The sequence below is a fragment of the Dysidea avara genome, chromosome 3, assembly GCF_963678975.1.
Source record: "Dysidea avara chromosome 3, odDysAvar1.4, whole genome shotgun sequence".
In the NCBI taxonomy this organism is placed as follows: domain Eukaryota; kingdom Metazoa; phylum Porifera; class Demospongiae; order Dictyoceratida; family Dysideidae; genus Dysidea; species Dysidea avara.
In genome coordinates, this window is record NC_089274.1 from 2,958,061 (window position 1) to 2,980,130 (window position 22,070).

Consider the following 22,070-nt stretch of genomic DNA (forward strand, 5'->3'; position numbering starts at 1 on the left):
AAATGGCGAATTTGGCAGAGAACTGTGATGTTCAAGTACTATAATATGGTTTTGGTACTGCAAATGGTGAATATTGGTGGACAACTCCTCCGCAATGGGTTATAAGTGCTAGGAAATTAATTCAGTCTATAGGCCATTGTCAAGATGATGTCCAGCTGCTTGCCTGTGCATTGCACCATGTATATGCTATAGCCAATGGTTGGCCTTGTTATTTAACTAAATAGGTCTAGTGAAAACACTGAAATATTGTCTACTGGTGTTGCATTCTACCTAAGATACTCAATCTATAGCCAATGGTTGGCCTTGTTATTTAACTAAATAGGTCTAGTGAAAACACTGAAATATTGTCTACTGGTGTTGCATTCTACCTAAGATACTCAATCTCTTCCCAGCACAAACTACCCCAGTTCCAGTCCTTGTGGCTTCAATTGTACTTATCAGGTAACACACAAGGTATCAGATAACAAGGTTACATTTTACATATTCAGGTATGTAGTAGGGCCATATAAGGCAGCTTTTATGGGTAAGTGTAGTTCAACTGCAAATTGTGTTGTGAAACTGAAGTGAAGCAATCTGATTTGAATTGCCAACATATCAATGGTATTGTGCACAGTCTGTGTTTTTAGTATATTGATCTGTAGGTGGTAGCTTCTATAAGCTTAAGTGTACTTCATATCATTGTGCATGGAGGCCATATTTGTGCTCAGGCTTGATTGACAAAGTTGTACTGTGCAAATGCATCCATCATAGTGATTGTCCTGCCTCTACTTACCACAGCCATAACTGATAATGCAAACCAGCCCATGGAGGTTATACTTTTGAGTAAAAGTCTTGTAAATGGTATACGTGTACATATAGATAAAAACAGTGTACAACAAAATATTTTGTATATAACTTTGTGGTATAAAAAGTTCATGTATATAGTAATTGGAACCTGGTTCAGTTGACTGTCTTTCAATAAACTTTGATATGTTCTCATGGTCAAGAATGTTGTCCATGCACATCATATCACCTCTTCAATAATCTTGCCCATGCAAGTTAACCATACTAATGGTTTTGATAATTTTCCACCAAACTAAGTATGTAGTCTTCTGCATGGCTATCAATCATACTAGCAGCAGGTATGCTTGGTCTTGGAGTAACACTACTATTTGCTTCCTCGATGGGTTCAACAACCTGTAACAATATTGGTGTATTTTGAATGAGCTTTTTGGTTTAATTTCTGGCTGAATACACATAATATTATATCCTTGCTTTCAGTCTTCATGGTTTGATTAGTGAGAAATTTTAGTTGGTGGATTCTGCCAGTATCCAATATTACAATGACTCACTTAAATGTTCCGTAATTTATTGTTAGTAATGAGCAACCCCGTATTTACCAAACAGTGTGCCAATATAATATTATTATTATGTAGTGCTGCCAACAAATCATGCATTTAGTATGTATGTCTTCCTGAGACACATGCATAGTTAGTATGTAATACAAAGCACAATATTGATGGTCATAAAAAACATACAGAACTTACTAGGCCTGATAGAAATTCAGCTTGTGTACTCTCTAAAGTAGTACCATCCTCGACTGTCACAACTGGTGTACCTAGTTCACTGTAAAATGGTTGCAAGCAAAGCTGCTCTCGTATACTCTTAATCATACCATCTTTATTATCAGTTACCAATATTGGTAGTATATCTGTTGATGGTACCACTGTGTGGGCATAATGTCCATAAACACTGCAGGTGTGGCTGTGGTGTGAAGGTGGGTGATATGGTGTTGTTTGTGGTGGAAGGTCAACTGCTTCAGTAGGAGAAATTTCATTTTTAACGATGACGTGCTATTTAACAAAATCATATAATGTAAACACATATGTATGAAAAATATACACTTTAATTTTGATGGATGCACATCAAGAATTATATGCTACCTGAAAATTTTTTAATGTGCCTTATTTTTCCATGCATGTCACTGTATGTGGTAATAGATTACTTGTGAAATTAAGACTGAAATAACAACTATGAGTGTAAGAATTAAACCATCAAAGTGTGCTTGGTACAAAATTGCAAAGGTGCTACGTGGAAAACAAAGCAAAAAAAGTATACATTGTGGATTATGCATGCAGTTGTTGTCTGCAAATAGCCATAGAAAGTTCAGTAACTATAGTACACCCTGTAATTATATCTGGTGTGGGTGGCTTAATTTTGTACTGCATAATATGCATATATAAAAGTGGAAATTTTCAGTATCAAGACAAACTAATGTGCACAAAGTTATTGCCTAAGCAAAACACTTAACTGTATACATTATATGCATGCACACGCATTATACATTACATGCATGCCCTTGAAACTTTTCACTATACACATGCACACATTTCACTATACCCACACACTATGCACTATGCCTCAGAATGTGTACAACACCAACACATCATTAACTCTATATAGAAGTCAAAATGATTTAATTCACTAGACCTTTACTTATGTAAATAACAGCTGCATATGCATGTCACACATTCCATCGTCATATTCACCTGGTCTAATAATGGAGGTATTGGACTGACTGGACTCCCTGGCTCTGCATGACCAAAGGAGTGAATATCATGGGTAGGAGTAAGCACAGACTCTCCATCAATGTGAGGCACTATGAAATTATTAGAGTCTCCTTCACTGACTGTGCCGCCATGATAGAGTGAGGTCACTAGTACACTATTCACATCATGATTCACTTCTTCCTGTGGCAGTGAAATGATGGTCTCAGAAGAGAGTTGACTGATTACTATAAATTAAAAGTGTATAGTTTTATTTTTCATTGTAATTATAGGTATATTACAGGTTGGTGAGTTTTTCTTGATACTGTTTTGATCATTATTACTGTGCAGTTTTTCTATGATCTGGCACATGCACATTACTCAAAAGGTCACAGTATGTCATACAGTGCTGTATAGTAAGGATTATGGAGGTTTGGGCTTTCTTGCCCAATATATATTGCCAAAAACCTGCAGCCTCACTTTCCAGCTTGATACTGTGGATTTTCTGTCCATTTGAACATTGCGTACCGCATTGGAACTGTATTAGTATATATGCAATACGCGATGTTCAAATGGACAAAAAATCCACAGTAGTATTGGTTAGACACAACTATTCCTTCAGAGTGATCCCAACAAGTTTTTACTGAATTTTCTACTAACTATATAACTAACTGATGGCACACATCGACTTTAACAGTATGAGTGTGATTTCTTCACTGTTCATTGTCACTTCAGCCTGAGACATACCTTTTCACCAGCTGCTGCAGCTATGGTGCATGCTTCATGGACTTATTACCTTTGTCCTGTGTCCCATTTCTTTCTCCATGCACTACCACAGTGACTGGATTGATTGCAGAAACAGTTTTGTTTGTAATGCTGTGTAACAAATAAAGCCACTTTTCAGTAATTGATATTTGGGATACAGGTTTAAACAAGTATAAGGAAAACTTTTTAGAGTAAAATAGCAATGAAACAAGGGAGGTCATCTACACCTGCAGCTGTACTATGGTACCCACACTTCATTCATGGCTATAAACTCTGTATATAAGTAGGAATTAATGTCCACTGTATAGCTGCAGACCTTCCTTGCTTTTATTTATCCCAGCTCAAATATAAATTTTACCTTATACTTGTACTAAGTGAACTTTTAATCGATCACTAAACATACCAGTTGTTTACTAAAACAATTAGCCATGCATCAAGTACAAGATTGCTAGTGACAAAGAGTACTATTGAAATCCATTTCATTCTCAATAAATGCTCATAAAATCTGTTTTTATAGAATAGTTTTACTAAATTTTATTAATTTACAATGACAACAAAGTGATCATTCAACCATACAGTATATTTTCTGTAATTCTACAAATATCCCATTTCTACACTGGCAAAGTTCAGTCAGATGTACACTGACATCTTTGTGTGTATATAGAATCATAATTATTTATTCATATATATTCTGTGGTAGGTCAATTTCCAAATAACAATTAGAGTAATGAAGTATTATAGATTTCAGATATGAATATAAGTCTATATGTTACTATAAGCATGACGAAAAGTCCCTTAGTTAACACATTCCAAAAGTGTAAACTGAGTAATATACTTTATGATGGCAGTTAGGATTCAGAAGAGATTACAAGCATGTAAATATTGGAATGTGTGATATAGACAGAACTGTTGTACAGGAACTAAATAACAATTGCAAAAGTAAAGCACTGCATGGTATGGGCCAACTAACTGACAGTGGAAACCAGCTAGTTAGGACACGCATATATACTGAATGCCACTGCAATGAACAAGATTGTAGTCAAGTCAGTATAAAGTGAATTTAACCCTGTATGTACCTCTCCAAGAATATAGTAATAGTACTATAGTCTTTAATGCATTCTATTCTGTTATAATTGAAGGGACCAGCAGCAAAGGGGGATAAGTGCCAATTGAAAATTTAGGTCAGTGACCACATAGTGAGCATTAAACAGAATTTTGGGACATAATTGAATTATTGTAATATTTGCTAAAAATCAATTTGAAACTGCCATGAAATAGTTTTAAATTCTGTTTAGTTGGTGACAATATCGTTCACCTGGTTTAAAACAAGCCATTCTAATTTTAGAAAACCTAAAATCCTCTTTTTCCACTGACCCCTTCAATATACTATGAAGAATTTTTATCATGGATAAAACTTCACACCTGAAAGTACATGAGTACCATATAGCCAGAGGCGAGGGGCAGATTTCGTGAGTAATGACAGCTTTGTGAAACTATGATTGTGAAATGTTTGAGGTTACATACACATAGCTATTACCTAAGTGAAATGTTTTCTAGGCTTTCGTGAATTTAAAAATGCGAAACTCATAGTTTTGTGAAAGTTTTGTCCCTCAAAAATTTCCAGCTATACAGTACATATAGGTGACAACTTGTTTATCAGTTTACAGTGGTAATAATATATAATTGTCTGGTATGACCACATTTCACCTATTGTATTCATAAACCTTAACAGAAGCCCTTTAAAACCCTTTGGCACCCTTCATAGCAAGGCTCCAATTCTTTGTATTGAATAAGCTAAATGTGGTCATATAGTCACTTGCCCCTCTATTATTACCTTTTGATTTTATTTGATTACTACTAAGCATGAGGGCAAGTTGCAATTGAATAATATTAACACATTATTTTCATAAGTGTTTTGATTTTAACCAGATATCATCACCATATTATAGGGAAACCATCAAATACATGTTTGTCTACTATTAAAACACTACCTTTACTAACAAGGCAAAGCCAGTTGCATGCATGGACACTTGCTTCTAACATTTCTTGACTCGAATATAATTAAGCTGATGAATCGACAGACCAATGTGCCTGCCACTTCACTGTTGCTTCTGCCTCACAGAAGGCAGAAGCAACAGTGAAGTGCCTCACAGAAGGCAGACAATTAAGCCTCAATTAAGCTTCTGCCTCACAGAAGGCAGACAATTAAGTGATACATAAGTATTGAGTCATAACTTATACAAGTGTTTAATGAGGAGTTGTGCTTATTTGGATGTAAAAATGTACACTATTCCAGAGTCAATTATTACTTCTTGACATAAGCCACTTGTCAGGCAAACATCATGCATGCATGGCCGACCACAATGGAACCTGCCTGACAAAATGTCAGATCAAAATACAAGGAAGTATATGGTCCAAGGTTGCATAGTTTTTCATGCATAAGTAAATAGCGAACGCAATAATGATTGTACTATTATACATACTAAGGTTAAGTAAATCTATTGATGTGTTCCCTGAGTGCCAAATTGTGTAAAGCAGCAGTGTATCAATGTCAGGTAATTTAAAGCTCTGACATTTTCACTGGAGCATTAAAAAAATGTCTCTGTACCATTCCAGTAGTCCATTCTACTGTTTATACACTTTCCCCGGTAACACAAGCAACTATATTACTATTGAAGTGCTTTGATTGGCTAATGAGCAGTGTTCTATAGTTTATAAACTTTCAGATAGCATATTTATGCAAACTTCCCATAAAGTTGTCAAGCTTATAATTTTCTGATGTCAGTGCATGCATACTATATATATATGTATATATCGATGGTGTAGTAACAATTAACTCCTAGCTGCAATCGCTTAATATAAAATTTCTTAGCTGTGTGCGAATACTATAGCTAATTGTCTCTTTGATAGAAAGTGTTTTATTTTACAATTATAATCATAATAATCAACATGCAGTATAATGATTTTAAACGTTTTCCTCACCATAAGTCTCAATTTCTTGACCTCCGGATGCCATCCAGCCAAATAGCTAAAATACAGCAATAATATTATCATTCAATTAAATAGCTCTGCCGGCATGGTATACAGAATATAGGTACAGATTATAGCTCATACAACTCATGCATGTTGTGATTAGATGCTTGATACTGCATGCATGTATGTAACTTTGCATGTATGGGACTGGAAGATGCATGCCGCTACAAATTGCATGACTTGAAGCCACACTAGTCTGAAAAATTGCAGCACCATAGCTATCAGTAATTTTATACACTACAGCCGGCATGCATCAGCGCAAACTCTGAGCCGGTTTGACCTCTAAAAATCGATCATGATGTCTATTGATGTCTACTGCGCCACATGTAGTGCAGCAGTAGCTATCATAGCTAACCACCTGGCGTCACTCACCAGACCATGCGGTAACTGGGCTGACAACGTTACAGTAAATACAGCTCAGTAGTGCGTGCATGTATGCACCTCGGCACCAACACACGATGACATCAACAGCACTTACAACAGTAAATACTAGCCGTAGATGAACACGTTGAAGTCACACCACAACCCCGGTTGCTACCTGGGATATGCCAAATGATCTATGGTCAATTTGCATGATTTGCCTCTTAAATGCTGAAACGTCTCGTGACCCCACTTGTCACAGTGCAGCATGCAGACTCACGTGAAATAATAGTCGGATCAGATGTCTACCGTCTTTCACCTCGCCTTTCACGCGGCTTTTCGATGACGAACTCGAGTCAACACTACTCAGATGCTCGTTTAATGCAAGGTGAGCAACTGATTGTTTATAGCCACCAGATTACACCGGCCCATCTTATTTTTCTTTTCAGGTGTTTAGAACCCGTGACGAGAATCGCTTTTGTGTGCCATACCGGCTATATGGACTGCCTTGGACTGGCCTGACACAGACGGATGTCTTTCTTGTGATCGGCTTGTTATCAAACGCCACTCGTAGGAGTTCAGGTATTCTATTCGCAAAATTTATGTGGTGTGCATGCGATTAGCTGAGTAGATCAAGAAGTTTGCGGAGATTTGGTCCAGCTGCACCGATTTGTTCACTATAAGTTACATAGTTTCTATTGTACTGGCACTTTGTACTCACATATCTTTTCACTCAAAAGACGAATTTCAGATTCGCAAGTACCATAAGAAAGAGCAACTCTCGGTGAACAGGATGGTACCAAATGAAGCTCAGTATACAAAAACTCCGCTCATCATTTTCACAATAAAGGAACACAATCATCTGCAATGCATTTCCAATGGACATTTTGATGATTCTAATAGATTCATTCATATCTCGTGGCACGTTTGGATTATCCCGGATTCGCTGCTAGATTCGTTTAGCTTATTCTTGAGCGATTCCAACAAGCCATAGTGAGCACTAAACTATCACTTGTCAAAACGATGGCAAAGTTGGAGGTTAAATATGTGTGTGATTCTGAACGAGATTATTACTTTGATTTGTCCGTCTGGCTAGGTCTGACTAGTAACGCACAGGAAGGCTGAACTATAAATCACTCCTTAGAATTAATACAGAGCTAGAAAATGATTTTACTAAAGAAGTATTGTATGCGTACTAAAGTTCTAATGTTCCTGCCTGGATCCAGTACACCTGTCATGAATACACTATACGCAGCATAGACAGCCTGTGATGACTCCTTTAAGCAGAAATGTTTCAAAACCTACAAAAGTGAAAACACAGCAACAGTAAGCTGAGCCAAACTTCCTGATATGAGGGTAGTTTCTTAATCAAAATCAACTCAATTAGCTACTAAGCTTATATACCTATGTGCAGTTACCTATACCGGTATGTAGCTGAAAATATGGGATATACCCTAATGTAGTACCTAAAGAACCATTTGTGACCAGGATTAAGAAAATATAGCTAACTTGATCCCTTGTTTCAAAGGGTGCCTTGATTGCTTAACAATCTATGCCTTTTTGGGACGTGTCTCTAGAAAATTTGTTTTTAAAAAATGTTTTAGTAGATGATATGGATTATTCTATGGTATGTAACAGTTTATTCTAAGTAATGTTGAAGTTGTACAAAGAATATTTTCAGTGAGTTTTCACTACCTTCTAAAACCCGAGATTCATGAGCCATAGGGTAAAAATCATCCCTTCACCGTGATGGACATGCTATAGCTCAGCCCTTGCACTAAAACATACTTGCTGTACTAAGAGCTGATTAACATTAGCATGCTACAACAAAATGTTTGTCGCCACCATTGGCTATAACACTTTTTTTTTACCTACAAAACTTGGAGTGCACGTGTGTCATGTAAAGGTAGCGGTTTTAAATAACCATATCAATCCATCTATAGTGTAAAAGTCTCATAAATTCTTGTTTTGTTTACAACTTAAAAGGTTCTTGATTATTCATTTTTAGGACCTAGGACCAGCTTTTGGTCTGCTCCTATACCTTGGTAAGACCAAGCAAACTTAATATACTTGTTTCTCATCCAGGAACTTGCATGTGGGCAGGACATCATGGTTCATTATTGAAGAAACACTGTATAAGACAACTATAAAGCTACTGCCATCTATTATCTAATACTTACCTTTTACTGCCTTTAATTTGTTGACCAGCAAGAAGCATATCCTGGGCTGTGAAATGATAGTCGATTTCCTTGGCATCAAAATACAGGTGCATAGCAGCAATAATGAAATTTGAGGTGAAAAGTGATCCGGGTAGGGATGAAAAACAATTAATCAAGTTTTCCTGGCATCTTCTGGCCTTCAGAAGATTCCAGCTTTCCTAAGTTCCCATATGGCTGTACGTAGAGTGGGAATCATCTCTAAGGGGTGTTGAGTTATTGAGTTGTCCCTTCTGGGATGATTTAGACTTCTACACTGGATGTTATGACCAAAGCCACTAAAGCTTCCTCTGATTGTCTCAGGCCTATGCATTGCTTGCTGATTTGGAATATCCTCAAGTCTAATTATATTTTTTGGGTAACTGCCTAGGGCTATGTACAATCACTCACTTGCTTTGTTGTGTCCCTCCAGATATCATGCAATATTTTCTCCCAGATATAATGCTCTTCGTGCCAGCCTTGATTGTATATGCAGGTGTGGTGTGTCAGATAGTACTTTGTGCCAGATTACCCTTCCCTTTCGTTTGGCATGTGTGATTTGGTGAGTCCTAACGTGCCAGGCTATTGTAATAATGTGTGCTCATTGTCCTGTTCTTTGTTAGGCTTTCCTTCTGTCTTTTCCTGGTGAGTCTTCTTATGTGTTCTTTAGTAACATGTAGGTTGGATTTATCATCCACTCATCATGCTTTTGAGTGTTTCCAGTCTCTAGTTGCCAGCAATTCCATTCAGTATTCATTGTAAATAATGTATTAAATTGGTCAACCTCTTGATTACTTGATTTAGTATAAATTAATCTCTTGGTTGCTTAATTTAATTTTGATCCCAGTTTGCAAATAGTTCCACAAGACTGTTGGTAGTGACTACCCCTTGAATATCTGTGCAGCGTCTATTCATCCGGCAACCATGTGCATAAAAATAAGACAAAATGGTACTGAATGAACAAAGCCAGGACAATTGATCCTATAAATGTATATATTTATTATCAATTTTACCAGTTAGGTACTGGTGAATGAATACAGATGGCAGAGCCTGTACGAGGTGCTAGGCTATGTAGGAGCCTAAGTGAATATCTTTGAGTACTATGGGTTATGTTGGATGACTACAGGATGAACAGTAAAAAATGTACGTCTAGTTAGAGCTAAGGTATAAGCACATGTGGTGGCAATTTCATGGTCAACTTGAGTACAGTTGCTATTGTTTTCTGGCTCCAATATTAATGCCTTTTTCGAAATGTATAGCTCCTAAACTTGGCAATCTTCATCCTCCTCCTCCTCTGACAATATGGAGAGTTTGAACATCTTCACAAAACTTGACCTATTATCTGTGATAGTAGCAGTGACTTTCCAATAAACCCAAATAGGTGGCGAGTCGACCCTCATCTTTTCATCTAGGACATCATAACTATTGCTATTAAAAGCATTCTGCAGGAAATGGCAGAACTGCAATGTTGACGAGTATTGGGGTCAATCCATGGAACTGTCAGGTCACTTTCACTTTGTTGCATGCTATTTTCAAGTCAGCTATTGTAGATGCTGTTGTAGATGCTCTCTAAAATGCCTTTCAGTTTCAGAGTTTCATTGTTTCAAATACATACCCAAGTTGATTGTGAACTCCACCTGCATTGATCAGTTTCCTAAATGTTGAAGTTTTGATAGAAGTCCTTATGACTCCTTTCCTATAAAAGTCCCTGTAACAGAATTGATTCACAATTGTTTAGGTGTACAATTAAACTATCCAATTACATACTTAAGTGTGCAATTGAAGCATAAATTGTTGTGGAGTCCCCAGCCATAACAATACTATCTGTACTAAAGCGAACAGGCAGATAGAATTTTTAAAAGAAAATTTTTTGCCATTGCTAACCTATACGGTATTCTAAAAGAGATAGTACACATTTTTGGTTACTAGGCCTATAGTATTGTGCTTCCATATGCATATAAGTGACCAGCCAACCCAAATTGCACATCAGGCAAAATCAAACTAACAACGTCAGTGGATAGCTATAGTATCATACTACTAGTTTTGACCCTCAGCATTATTCAAACTACTCAAGGCTAGTTTTAAGAGATGTTTTTTCTGGGTGGTGTGGCAAGCTTGAATGATGGTTTCTGGTCTTGTGAAGGGCCTGGCTTGGCAAGAATCAGTGGTGTACTGCTGGGTGGCCCAATATGGTTTGCCAAATATTTTTTCTGTTGATTTTGCTGCATATCAGCCACTGAGAAGCCAGCACTACCCTGTAATTTCGTGTCTGGACTTCAATCACCCATTTTAAAGTCTATCCCTTGCCCACTGCTCTGCTCCCACCTCTCACCCCTTTGTGAGCACTTGTGATACTACTTCGTTCATTATTAAGATACTTCTTGAAGTTTGATATGCACAGTATGAGTATTTGACAACATTTTTGACTTTGTATACAAAAGATCCAATGAGCCTGCAAGTTATTTCTTCTCCTACAAACATTTGAAAACAAGGCAGTGGCACTCTATTGAAGTCACAATAGAGGTAATTCTGTGCAGTAAATATGTATTTGATGAAATGCATATACCATTAGCCTGTTATCATGCCATTTATGACATGATTATAGACATTTCATAAAATACATATTCGTTAAATTATTATATGTAAATAGATCTGCAAATCTGGTGTGATTTTAAATTCATCATACAGTACGATAGTACTGCATAGTAGGGATCACAAAGGTTTGGACATGGCCCATGAAAAGACATTACCCAACAACCATCGTCACTTTTCCCTGACGGTGATGAAGCAGTATTGGTTTGGTAAAACTAAGCCCAAACAAGCCTTCAGATTGACCAGAAACACTTTCAACAAATTGCTATTTAAAAATTATTAAATGGAATTTTCTCAGTACTGACTGACTGATGCCTTCAGACAAGCATAACTTGATAATGGCTAAGGTTGCAGGATTGATTTTCATTGTTCAACATCACTTCAGCTGGACATGTGCCTTTTGGCATACCACAGTACGTACTACAACGCATTCTTCATGGACTTACCAGTGTCCTCCTTTGTGTCCCATTCATCTTTGCTGACAGTGAAAGGTGTCAATTTGGCAGTAGTGCATGATGGCTTCCCTTCGTAATGGAAATCATCCATCTTTTTAATAGTGGCTACTTTGATTGCAGAGGTGCTTTTCGAACAGTTCTTGGTTTGTAATGCTATGTAGCGGGTTGAACATAGTTGACAATGAAACATAATGGATACTTCACTTTTCAGACGATAATTGGTAGCTGGGGCACACAGTGCCATTTCTTTCTTTTGATGTGGTATGTGTGGGTTCACCAGTCATCATAATTTTATTTTACAAAAAGAGTTAACAAACAAGTACAAAAAAAAATTGGAATTTTCAACTAGAGAAGGGACAGTAGCACATCAATAAAAAGTACTGAAACAAGCTGAAGTAGTGCACGATATTAAATCACAGTAAAACAATAAGAAGGGTTATATCCCTACTGTGCATTTCCATTATGGTATCTTGAGTACAGTAGGGATATAATAGTTCTTATCATACAGCACAGTGTACTGTATACCAGGGATCATGAAGGTTGGGGTTTTTCTGGCCAATACAATCACTCTAAAACCAGCTTCACAATACCATCCTGGTAACTTGGCAGTATTGGTTAGGTGTAACCAAGCCCAAAAGTGCCTTCAGTATGACCCCAATAGATTGCTACGAGAAATTATTATTTTAATGGACTTTTCTACTGCCTACCTGCCCACCCGCCCGCCTGCCTGCCTGCCTGATGTCTTCAGGCAAGCGTAACTTGATAACGGCTAAGGCTACAGACTTGATTTTTTCACTGTTTGACGTTGCTTCGTCCCGAGATGTGCCTTTTGGCATACCGTAGTACACACAATGCACGTATCATGGACTTACCTTTGTCCTCCTTTGTGTCCGATTCTTTATGATGACAACTCTTGGTGTGGATTCGTGGTAGAATGATACATGGCTTCCATACAGTTGTAAACGGGGTTGGTCTGTATTTTCTGTGGTGACTAGATTGCAACTGGTATCAGAGGCACTCACTGTTCTTTGTTTATAATGCTGTGTGATGGGCTGAAAGTGAGGCGTAATGGTCACTTCACCTTCGAGTCAGTAATTGATAGCCGGGGAATGTGTTCAAACAAAAACATTAACTCTGGCACCATCCTTTTGATGCAGCATGCATGGGTTCACCAGTCATAATGTTATTAGAAAAGTAAAGTATAAGGGAAAATGAGGAATTTTAAGTTCGATTAGGGATCATTGGGAAAAAAAGTTAGGAAACAAGGGAAGTCGCCTACACCTGCAGATACACTAGTGGACATTTAATCCCTAATTCAGTCATGTGTATAGGCTGAAGTACATAGGGATTAAATGTTCACTATATATTTGCAGATGTAGGTGACCTCCCTTGTTTCCCAACTTTTTATTTTTCAATGATCCCTAATCAAACTTAAAATTCCTAATTTTTCCTTATACTTGTTGTTTTAGTGTGATTTAATATCGTGCACTGCTCCAGCTTGTTTCAGTACTTTTTATTGATGTGCTATGGTCCCTACTTTTTTTGTGTACTTGTTATTATTAAATCAGTATAATAGTATGTAGCCATTTGTGAAGTTTCACTTTCATATGCATATGCTGAGACGTTTTGAAGTTACATCGCTACCATAACTATGTATGTACAGGAGCTTATAAGCACCGAAGGCGCTATAAGCTCCTGGTATGTATAATGTTATTGACTGACCAACATTATAGGGGCTATAATAATATACAGAGTGGAAAATGGTATCATCATGTTGTCATAAGCTGGTAAATCCATTATTTTCCCTTTCTTTGTCACAGACAAAGTTGAAGTCAATACAGAAAAATTGACAGTGGACTATTTTTCTAATGTGACATGCACAAACACTCATTTCTCACTTTTCCTTCAGTGTACTGCATTGAAACAGATTTTCAAACAGGATAATATCCAGGTTATTGACTGTTTCTACTGGGTTTTTAAAATTACAGAATTTTGAAAATAATTAATTGTATCCATTGTAATAGATGCTTTGTACTTAAAAGATAGGTTTGCACTATTAACTCTTTAGCAGATCCAGTCACATATAAGTTACAGTGCAATCACTACATTCTATGTTAGTCACAATACACTAAATGTAGTACATTATTTCATTACAAAGTAACTAGTTAAATCCGCAATAGTTTTGTCCCTTGAAAATTTCTAGCTACTGTATACGCTACTGTATGTGGTACTTCATTTCTGTTGAACTGGTGAAATATGTACAGAGTAGGAGTACCAAAACTTCACAGGCCACAAACTAATGAATTTTCTAAGGTGTTCACACATTCAACTAATTGCAATAACTTTGAAGGCTTCACATGAAAATCTCACACTAAAAGATTTTTAACTAACACCTTATAATGTTCCAAATGTGGGTAATTATCGCCTAGCCCAGATGCTCAGATTGAAACCAAGAAGTCATAGTACTCTTGACTCAGCAGTGAGTACCTATTTATATACTGAATTCCTTGCAAAGCTAACTACCTGAGCTTATATGTATATGTTCAGCTTACACTATAAATGCAACAGATGGCTGCAGTACAACCATCTGTTACAACAGATGGTTACAGTGCAACCATCTGTTGTTCTGATGTCACAATAGAGGTTCTTTTTAATGCACCTATTCCAAATATTGTTGTTTGGCAGACCAATAAGTAGAAGTGTCTACTGTGTAAACTCCTTAATACTACGCTATCAAACATGTGCAGCACTTACCACATTCACTTTCCTTCCCTTCACCCCCTCCCTCCTCCACCCATTCTGAACTTGTACACAGGATTACCATTTTATCATTAAACCCCTGTGACAAAGAAAAATGTGTTCTTTTTCCAAACATAGCCTAAAATTGTCATTTGTATGTAGGTACCTTTGCTGTACTTCTCTAATGAAGCTTTCACCTACTCATAGTTACCTTTCAAGTGTTGAATGCCAATAGCATGCTTGATTTCATATATACTGGAATACATCAGGCCTCTCTACTACTACATGGCATAAGGAATATGCTGATTTTTGTTACGAATTTGCATCAAATGACTGGTGTGCTTGTTCAGCATATTTGAAAACAGTGTATCACCAGAAGTCAGTCATGCAGGCATGCTTCCATATGCATGTATGAGAAGTGGTTACCACACAAGGTGCATCACTACCAGGTATCTTACCATTCCGAATCAAAAGAATAAACTCAGTAAAGCTATACAAATCTTGAATAAAAGTGAAACCCTCACAATATCAAGATTCACCTGCGTATGCTAGGCTACAGTTTCAACTTCCTATACGTATAAGAACAATCATCATACATGGATTGTTGGGTTCCAGCAGTGAATTCGTTTTGCATAAAATTTATATTCACCCATTCAATTACTTATGCTAACAGTAAATGACCTACTAGGTCTTGCTTGGGTTTCTGCTTTCCTTTAAAACTTTTCTGTAACCTTCTGTTATTGTTGTTGGCCTCTTTAGACAGAAAGGGTGATTGAGTTTGCTGATACATAGAAATGAAACCATTTATTTATTATCAATTTAGTCAAAAGACTTGGTTGTACAAAGGACAAGCCTGCAAACTATCATTAAAATCTCCAGTAAAGATGTACCCACACAAAAACAGCCAAGCTATGAATAAAGCATTAACACCTACTTGGCCACCACCTTTGATTTCACAACTTTAGCTATTGAAGGCTGCACCCTTTTTTCACAGCTTGACTGTTTTAGTTTGGGTTTCATTTCTTTTTGTATTCTATATGGTCCCAAAGTCTATAGGTTTACAGGAACTCTCTGCATGTGGTTCAAATGTCATGATTGCCAATGAGAAAGGAATGGGAGGACATCCTGAAATTCAATGATTCCTTTTGCCCTGCTATTCTTCTCCACAGTGTAAAATATTATATTGGCACAGGACTTTGGTTCTGAGATTGTTAGTCAAGCTACAGGTATTTACTCACATTATTGTCATTTGTTATTGAGGTACAGAAATATAACGTACAATTTATTAGAGATAAGATTGTTCTTAAATTGGTTTTAAAAACTTCTGCTCAAACTACTGATGTTGCTAATGTGTTCCACATACTAATCGTACATACTAATCATCAATGGAAGAAATGAATATTTATAGGAGTCAACCCTGGTTGCTGGCTGTATAAACTTATAGGGATGGCCTCGGTTAGATTAGAATATGTAAGGGATAAATTATGTTAGATATAGACAAGTCCATGAATTATTTTGTACATCATCAGTGTTAGCTGGTTTTTCTTAGAGTGGGCCAATCGAGTTGTCTTGTAACACTCTGGTATTTTGAATAGCAGTTCACTGTCCTTTGAGCAGCTTCAATGAGTTGTATGTCGTTCTGACGGTGTGGTGCCAAAATGGTACAACATGGTACACATGTGTGTTCAAAATACATAGGACTCACAAGACTTTTGTAAAGTGAACTCTTTATGTTAGTTGGACAATTATTAAAGTTTTATTGTATGAAGCCAAGTACCAAGTTTGCTAATTTAGTATGATCTGACCACGTTAGCTTGTTATTTAGGGTAATACCTAGATATTTGTCTTGCTATACTTCTTGGATCTGTATGTTTTGAATGAAGCATTGAAAGTTGACAACAACTTTTTTGTTTGTGACGCTTAGGAATTCACACATAGGAGAGTAAACACCTATGTGCCCAGTTTTCTAAGGTAAGTAAATTCTCTTTTTAGTGAGTCATCTTTAGAATCAATAGATCTGTAAATTAGCATATCTAACATTATAGTCTTATGGGGAAAGTGATGTTTTCTGTGACATCATTATTGAAGTGTAAAAATATAATGGAACAAGAACTGTTCCTTGGGAGGAAACTGTGGGTGCAGAACTTTTTACTATCACTTGTTGTGTTCTACCAGACAAACAACTCTTCAAAAGAGAGCCATTAATCCCAAGATGGTTTAACTTATGACAAAGACGCACATGAGTGATTTTGTTGAAGCCTTAGCAAAATCCAATAGGATTGCATTGGTTTGTAAATTGCCAGCATTCATGTTTTCTGCAATGTCATTCACTGTTGGTTTCACATGATCTGTTCTGTTGAAATCCACGTTGCTATTCACACAATATATTTTGGATCAATAACAAACATGAAACACTTAGGTATGTAGTATAATTTATATTTAGCATTTACAAAATGCTCAAGCATTTTTATTGCTACACAAGGAATTCAGTATTAGTACTATGTATATGTATCACTCACCTTTTAATGACAAATCCATACTATAGACTGTATACCGTAATTCGCTTTTTTTTTTGTGATAACAATTTTTGTGTAAAAATGTTTTTGTATGATTTATGTGAATGACTACTGTGTAAACATTTTCGTACAAGTTTTGCATATGAAAATTATTTTACAACGAAAAAAAAGCAAATTACGGTAGTATTTCTCCTTTAGCTATAAGAACTTTTCTTATTTGTTTACTGTTTTTGTTACCTGTACAGGAACTGGGCAATAACACCTGATGATGTGAAGTACCATTGTAGTGAGCTAGAAGGATACCACACATACCAAGAATTATACATGCCAGATCTATATGATAACTGGATGTTCCAGAATCTGGAAGTTGCATTGGTTGGGACTACTGTGTCGGGTTTGGCTCTGGAAATAATTTAGGAACTTACAAGGTTTCTACCATGCTGTAGTCTTTCAGGGATATTATGCTAACTACTTTAATGACTTGTGTTCTTTCTTGATCTTTCTTGGCTGCACGACACACTATAGCTACCGGGTGCCTTGATTCCACTAAAACACATGCGATGATTGTTCATTTTGAAGAGAGAATTGGCAGCCTAAATATCAGCTTAACAGCATTACAGAAGATCTTCTGTTGAAAGATTATTGGATGTATGGAAATGTTAAACCCTACTTAAGTTACTAGCTGTATCTCACATTGAAGAAGTGGTCCATGACAATTACAGAAGCAAAGAGATTCATCAACAGCAGTTAGCTGAATTGTGTAGTAAAACAGTAACACTAAAGCACAATGTAAAAGACAGCAAGAGATTGTCACAGTTGGAACAAGATATGGCTACACTAAAACAGGAACTTACAAAACAAGTTTCCCAACAACAAGCACAAGTAGAAGAAAACTTGACTGCTAAATTTCAACCAAACTTACAAGTGCATGTACCAAACAGTTTCTTTTCTCATGCTTAAGGGGTGGTTCATACTTTTCCGATACAACCTAGATAGCTTATCACATCAGGTTTAGACCATCAATTGAATGAACAAGCCGGTGCTCTATAATCTAGTGTTGTTCAATATACCCCAGCAATTAATCAGTTTAATGGATTATTGAATGAAGTGGGGCGTAAAGTTGATATCCTTGTTATATGGAGTATCAATGGAATTTTAATTTGGAAAGTCAATGATGTAGAAAAAAGAATTGAAGATGTTCATACTGGTAAAATCCTCAGTCTTCACAACCCACATCATTACATGGGCATAGACTGCTTATGGCTATACTTGGATAGTGATGGCCAAGGCAAAGGGACTCATCAATCTTTGTTCTTGGTAACAATGAAATCAGACTCTATGATGATCTCCTGTCATGGTCTATCACACAAAAGGTTACTTTGTCCCACTGCACAACACTATTATGATTGGCATGTGTGCATGTCATATTAATGCGTGAAGTCATTATGTACTACAGTATAGTAGTCACTATATGTACACTGTACAGCCTGCATTGATTTCAGATCTAGCTTTATTATCAGTCCTTCTGTCATTGAAAAATTGCAAGAAAGCAAGTTACAAAGATAATAATACTATATAGTAGGGGACCATCACAAAAGTTTCAGCATCACTCTAAACCCAGCCGCCTCATGGTGATAAGTTAGGACATGTGTAATCAAAAATGATGATTATGGTACAGGGTGTAACAATAAAGAATAGTATCAAAAATTACAGACAGCAATATATTAATCCACTTACCATATATAGTTGAGTTATGCTTGGCTGAAAAACAAAACCATAGAAACTTATTGAAAGTGTTTTGGATTGCTTTGAAAGCTTGTTTGAAATTTCTTCGTTTTTCTAGGGGCATATTTTTTTCCTCTTTTTGTGCACACTACAAAAACCAATGTAAAGTACAAATTTCTAATTTGATTGCTGTGAAACTTGACATGTGTTGAGGTGACATGTACCAAGTCTGGTAAAAATTCACTAAGTTATGGACGAATCTATATTATTTTGCATAAAAAATACTGATTTTTTTGCCACACCTGCATGGTAAACTACAAAAGGGAATAGGTTGAAAATCAGTTTGTGTATATGTTAACCATCATAGCTCAATATTTTGTGGTTTAAAAAAGCTGCAACAAGAGCTACAGTTACAAAGAAAAAATGTAAAACTGCAGGGTTTAAATACTCTAATAGAACAGTCACTGTGTAGCAAAAAGTGCACAGATTATTTTAAACCATTGATAGAAAGCTGTCCAAAGTTCAAACCAGGGACTTACATACCTAATTTCCAAACCTTTACTGTACCATTGTTGTCAGCTGCTCAGCTCACTTAATTTCTACCTTATAAATGAATAAATCTACATACACATTGCTAATTTCATAGGTCTACTAATGGAAAATCATACCAATGAAAACTCTACAGTGTGTGTGTGTGTGTGTGTGTGTTCTGTTAGAAGTCCTCAAATATGTGCACTCTATTAAGGTATTACAAAAACAAATATTAAACACATAGTATTATAATTGTAACTTCTGTCATCATAATCATTGTTCCTGTAGATAAGAAGAAATTTGGTAAAAACAAAATATTTCAATTCAACTGTAAAACTTTTAAAAATTGAGTTAAAGTTTTTTATTGACATTCAATATTTTTAAAATTTCTCATTAAGATTTGGATTATGGTACACACAATTCAACTTACTGATCACAATAATATATAATTTCAGTTTAGATTTTTAAATATCAAACAGTATGGTTGTACTGTTTAGTAGTGTTCCCCCTAAAGTGATGAGCACCGCTAAAAAAAGCAGTAAAATGTTTTAAAGGACCAGACCTTTTTTCAAAAGAGTAACAACCACTGATGATATGATTCATACAGGTAGGTCTATGGAATACTTGCTGTACAGAGCATCAATGGGATTTTAATTTGGAAAGTAGATGTAGAAAAAAGAATTGAAGATGTTCATACTGGTAAAATCCTCAGCCTTTACAGCCCACCATTCTTTACATCATTACATGGGTATAGACTGTGCTTACGACTATACTTGGATGGTGATGGCCAAGGTAAAGGAACTCATCTGTCATTGTTCTTGGTAATAATGAAATCAGACTATGATTATCTCCTGTTTTGGCCCTTCAAACAAAATAATCGTACTTGCTCAACCAACAGACCCATATGTGCACACGTAGCACAGGAATTTCAGCCATCAGAGACAAGCACTTCATTTCAGGACTATTAACACTGCTTGAAGCTTCATCCAGTTTCACCCTTTGCCAAATTATGTTAGAAGTTATGTTCAAGATGATTGCATACCAGTACAATAAAAAAATTATTTATTTGAAAATGAAGTAGGGTTCCAGCAATAAAAAAGCAGTGAAACAAGAGATGATGGTAGCTATGTGGGAAAATCCCTACTTGGCATTGCACAAGTTATGCCAAAGTAGCCATGCCAAGTAGCTAGGGATTTTCCCTCATAGCTACCATCATCTTGTTTCACTGCTTTTTATTGCTGGAACTCTACTTCATTTTTAAATAGATCATTTTTATTGCACTAGTTTATCTATGGTTAGAACATAGCTATGAAATACACGTGTGGTTGTGACTGCCGTATTAGAGTATCTCGATCTCGCCACTCATGATCAGCTATGCAGTAGATCAAGCTAATAGACATGACACAGTATCTTGTTTCCTATGGAGCTAGATCGTTGTCATGATCATTGAAGGGAACATGGCAATTGTTTTAAAAGCGCAGCTTATAGCTACTACAGTCCATTAAGCACCTCAAATAGTTTTGTGATGTCTAAATACACCACTTCAAGGAAATTGTCAATAGGAAAAATTAATGCCTTGTTATGGTTTCCATGAAGAAGACAACCATTTAATTGAAGAGGAAAGGAATGGCAAAGCATACATTTTACAAAAGGCACATCCCACCAGTGAGTTTGCTGATTTGTTTGGCCTCTAGCCTTGTGACTGTGGTCAGGCAGGCTGGGAATTTTAAAAAAAATCAATATCCGGATGCCTGTAAGTGTTTTCTTGCTTTTAATGCTGTAATCGGAGTAAGACTATTCCATAAAGGTAATTTTCAATTGCGTATAATATTTACAAGATTCAAAGAAGAGCCTTTGGTATACTTGTGCAGCTACAACACCATGCAGCCATGCTGCCAACTCAAAGCAAGTAGCACAACATAAAAAGTACATGAGATTACAGTTGGCCAAGCAATGTAAAAAATACTACCTCTTACATTACTTTATGTGATAATAAAATAGCAAAAATAGTTCAACTCTGCTCACACATAAGCGCTAGCTAATTAGTATGGCAGTGTACTAGAGATCATGAAGGTTGAACTTTCCCTCTTTAAACAATAAATTAATTATCAATCATAGAAACCATCTTCATAGCACCTTGGTAGTATTGGGTGCAGACTATATCCAGTCCAATCACCTACAAATGGCCCAAAATACCTCTAAAAGATTACTATATGTATTCTAATTGTTTGGCAGAAATATTTAGTTACTAACTGATATTTTCCTTAGACAAAAATGATGAATAACAGCTTGATTTTTCACAATTAGATGTCACTTAGGCCAAACATATACAGTATAAGGTACAAAGCATGCATTGTAGACTTACCTTTGCCCTCTTGTGTTCCATTTCTTTTCACTTGCAGCACACAAAGGTGTCAGCTATTAGGTACAATGTTGATGACTTAGTGTATTGTCTATCATTGCAAGATTAAAATTGCTCCCACATCATACCTGATCACACACCACACACATGCATATACCCTTCCATAGCAATGACCCAGTGGGGTTGTGCCACCACAGCAGTTACCGGTAAGTGTTAATGAGGATTTCAATATGAGAACAGACTATAATATAAACTACCAGCATTACATGCAC

The 22,070-nt window shown here is 36.4% G+C and overlaps 1 protein-coding gene and 1 long non-coding RNA gene across 5 annotated transcripts; one reads left to right on the top strand and one right to left on the bottom strand.

Annotated features, from left to right (window-relative positions):
- Positions 1 to 834: 834 nt before the first annotated feature.
- Positions 835 to 7,567, bottom strand: LOC136248893 (uncharacterized). Of its 4 annotated transcripts, none has more exons than XM_066040727.1 (5): positions 7,405 to 7,567; positions 6,273 to 6,318; positions 2,529 to 2,773; positions 1,527 to 1,832; positions 835 to 1,176 (listed from the first exon to the last, which is right to left on the bottom strand). In XM_066040727.1, exons 2-5 carry the CDS (start codon positions 6,304 to 6,306, stop codon positions 1,048 to 1,050), a joined length of 714 nt encoding a protein of 237 aa, XP_065896799.1. In that variant the 5' UTR covers positions 6,307 to 6,318; positions 7,405 to 7,567; the 3' UTR covers positions 835 to 1,047. The 4 variants fall into 4 exon arrangements, with proteins under 4 accessions (XP_065896799.1, XP_065896797.1, XP_065896798.1 ...); XM_066040725.1 differs by lacking the exon at positions 7,405 to 7,567 and adding an exon at positions 6,964 to 7,261; XM_066040726.1 differs by lacking the exon at positions 7,405 to 7,567 and adding an exon at positions 6,802 to 6,869.
- On the top strand, positions 6,937 to 18,711 carry LOC136248896 (uncharacterized). Its single transcript, XR_010697864.1, has 3 exons — positions 6,937 to 7,071; positions 7,133 to 7,265; positions 17,426 to 18,711. It is a non-coding gene; the product is annotated as an uncharacterized lncRNA (long non-coding RNA).
- Positions 18,712 to 22,070: the final 3,359 nt, after the last annotated feature.

Coding starts and splice junctions, on each gene's coding strand:
- LOC136248893 (XM_066040727.1), bottom strand. CDS start 6,306: ATGGCATCCGGAGGTCAAGAAATTGAGACTTATG. Junction 2,774..6,272: donor TCAAGAAATTGAGACTTATG/GTGAGGAAAACG, acceptor TTTAATTTATAG/TAATCAGTCAACTCTCTTCT. Junction 1,177..1,526: donor CTGAATTTCTATCAGGCCTA/GTAAGTTCTGTA, acceptor ATATTGTTACAG/GTTGTTGAACCCATCGAGGA.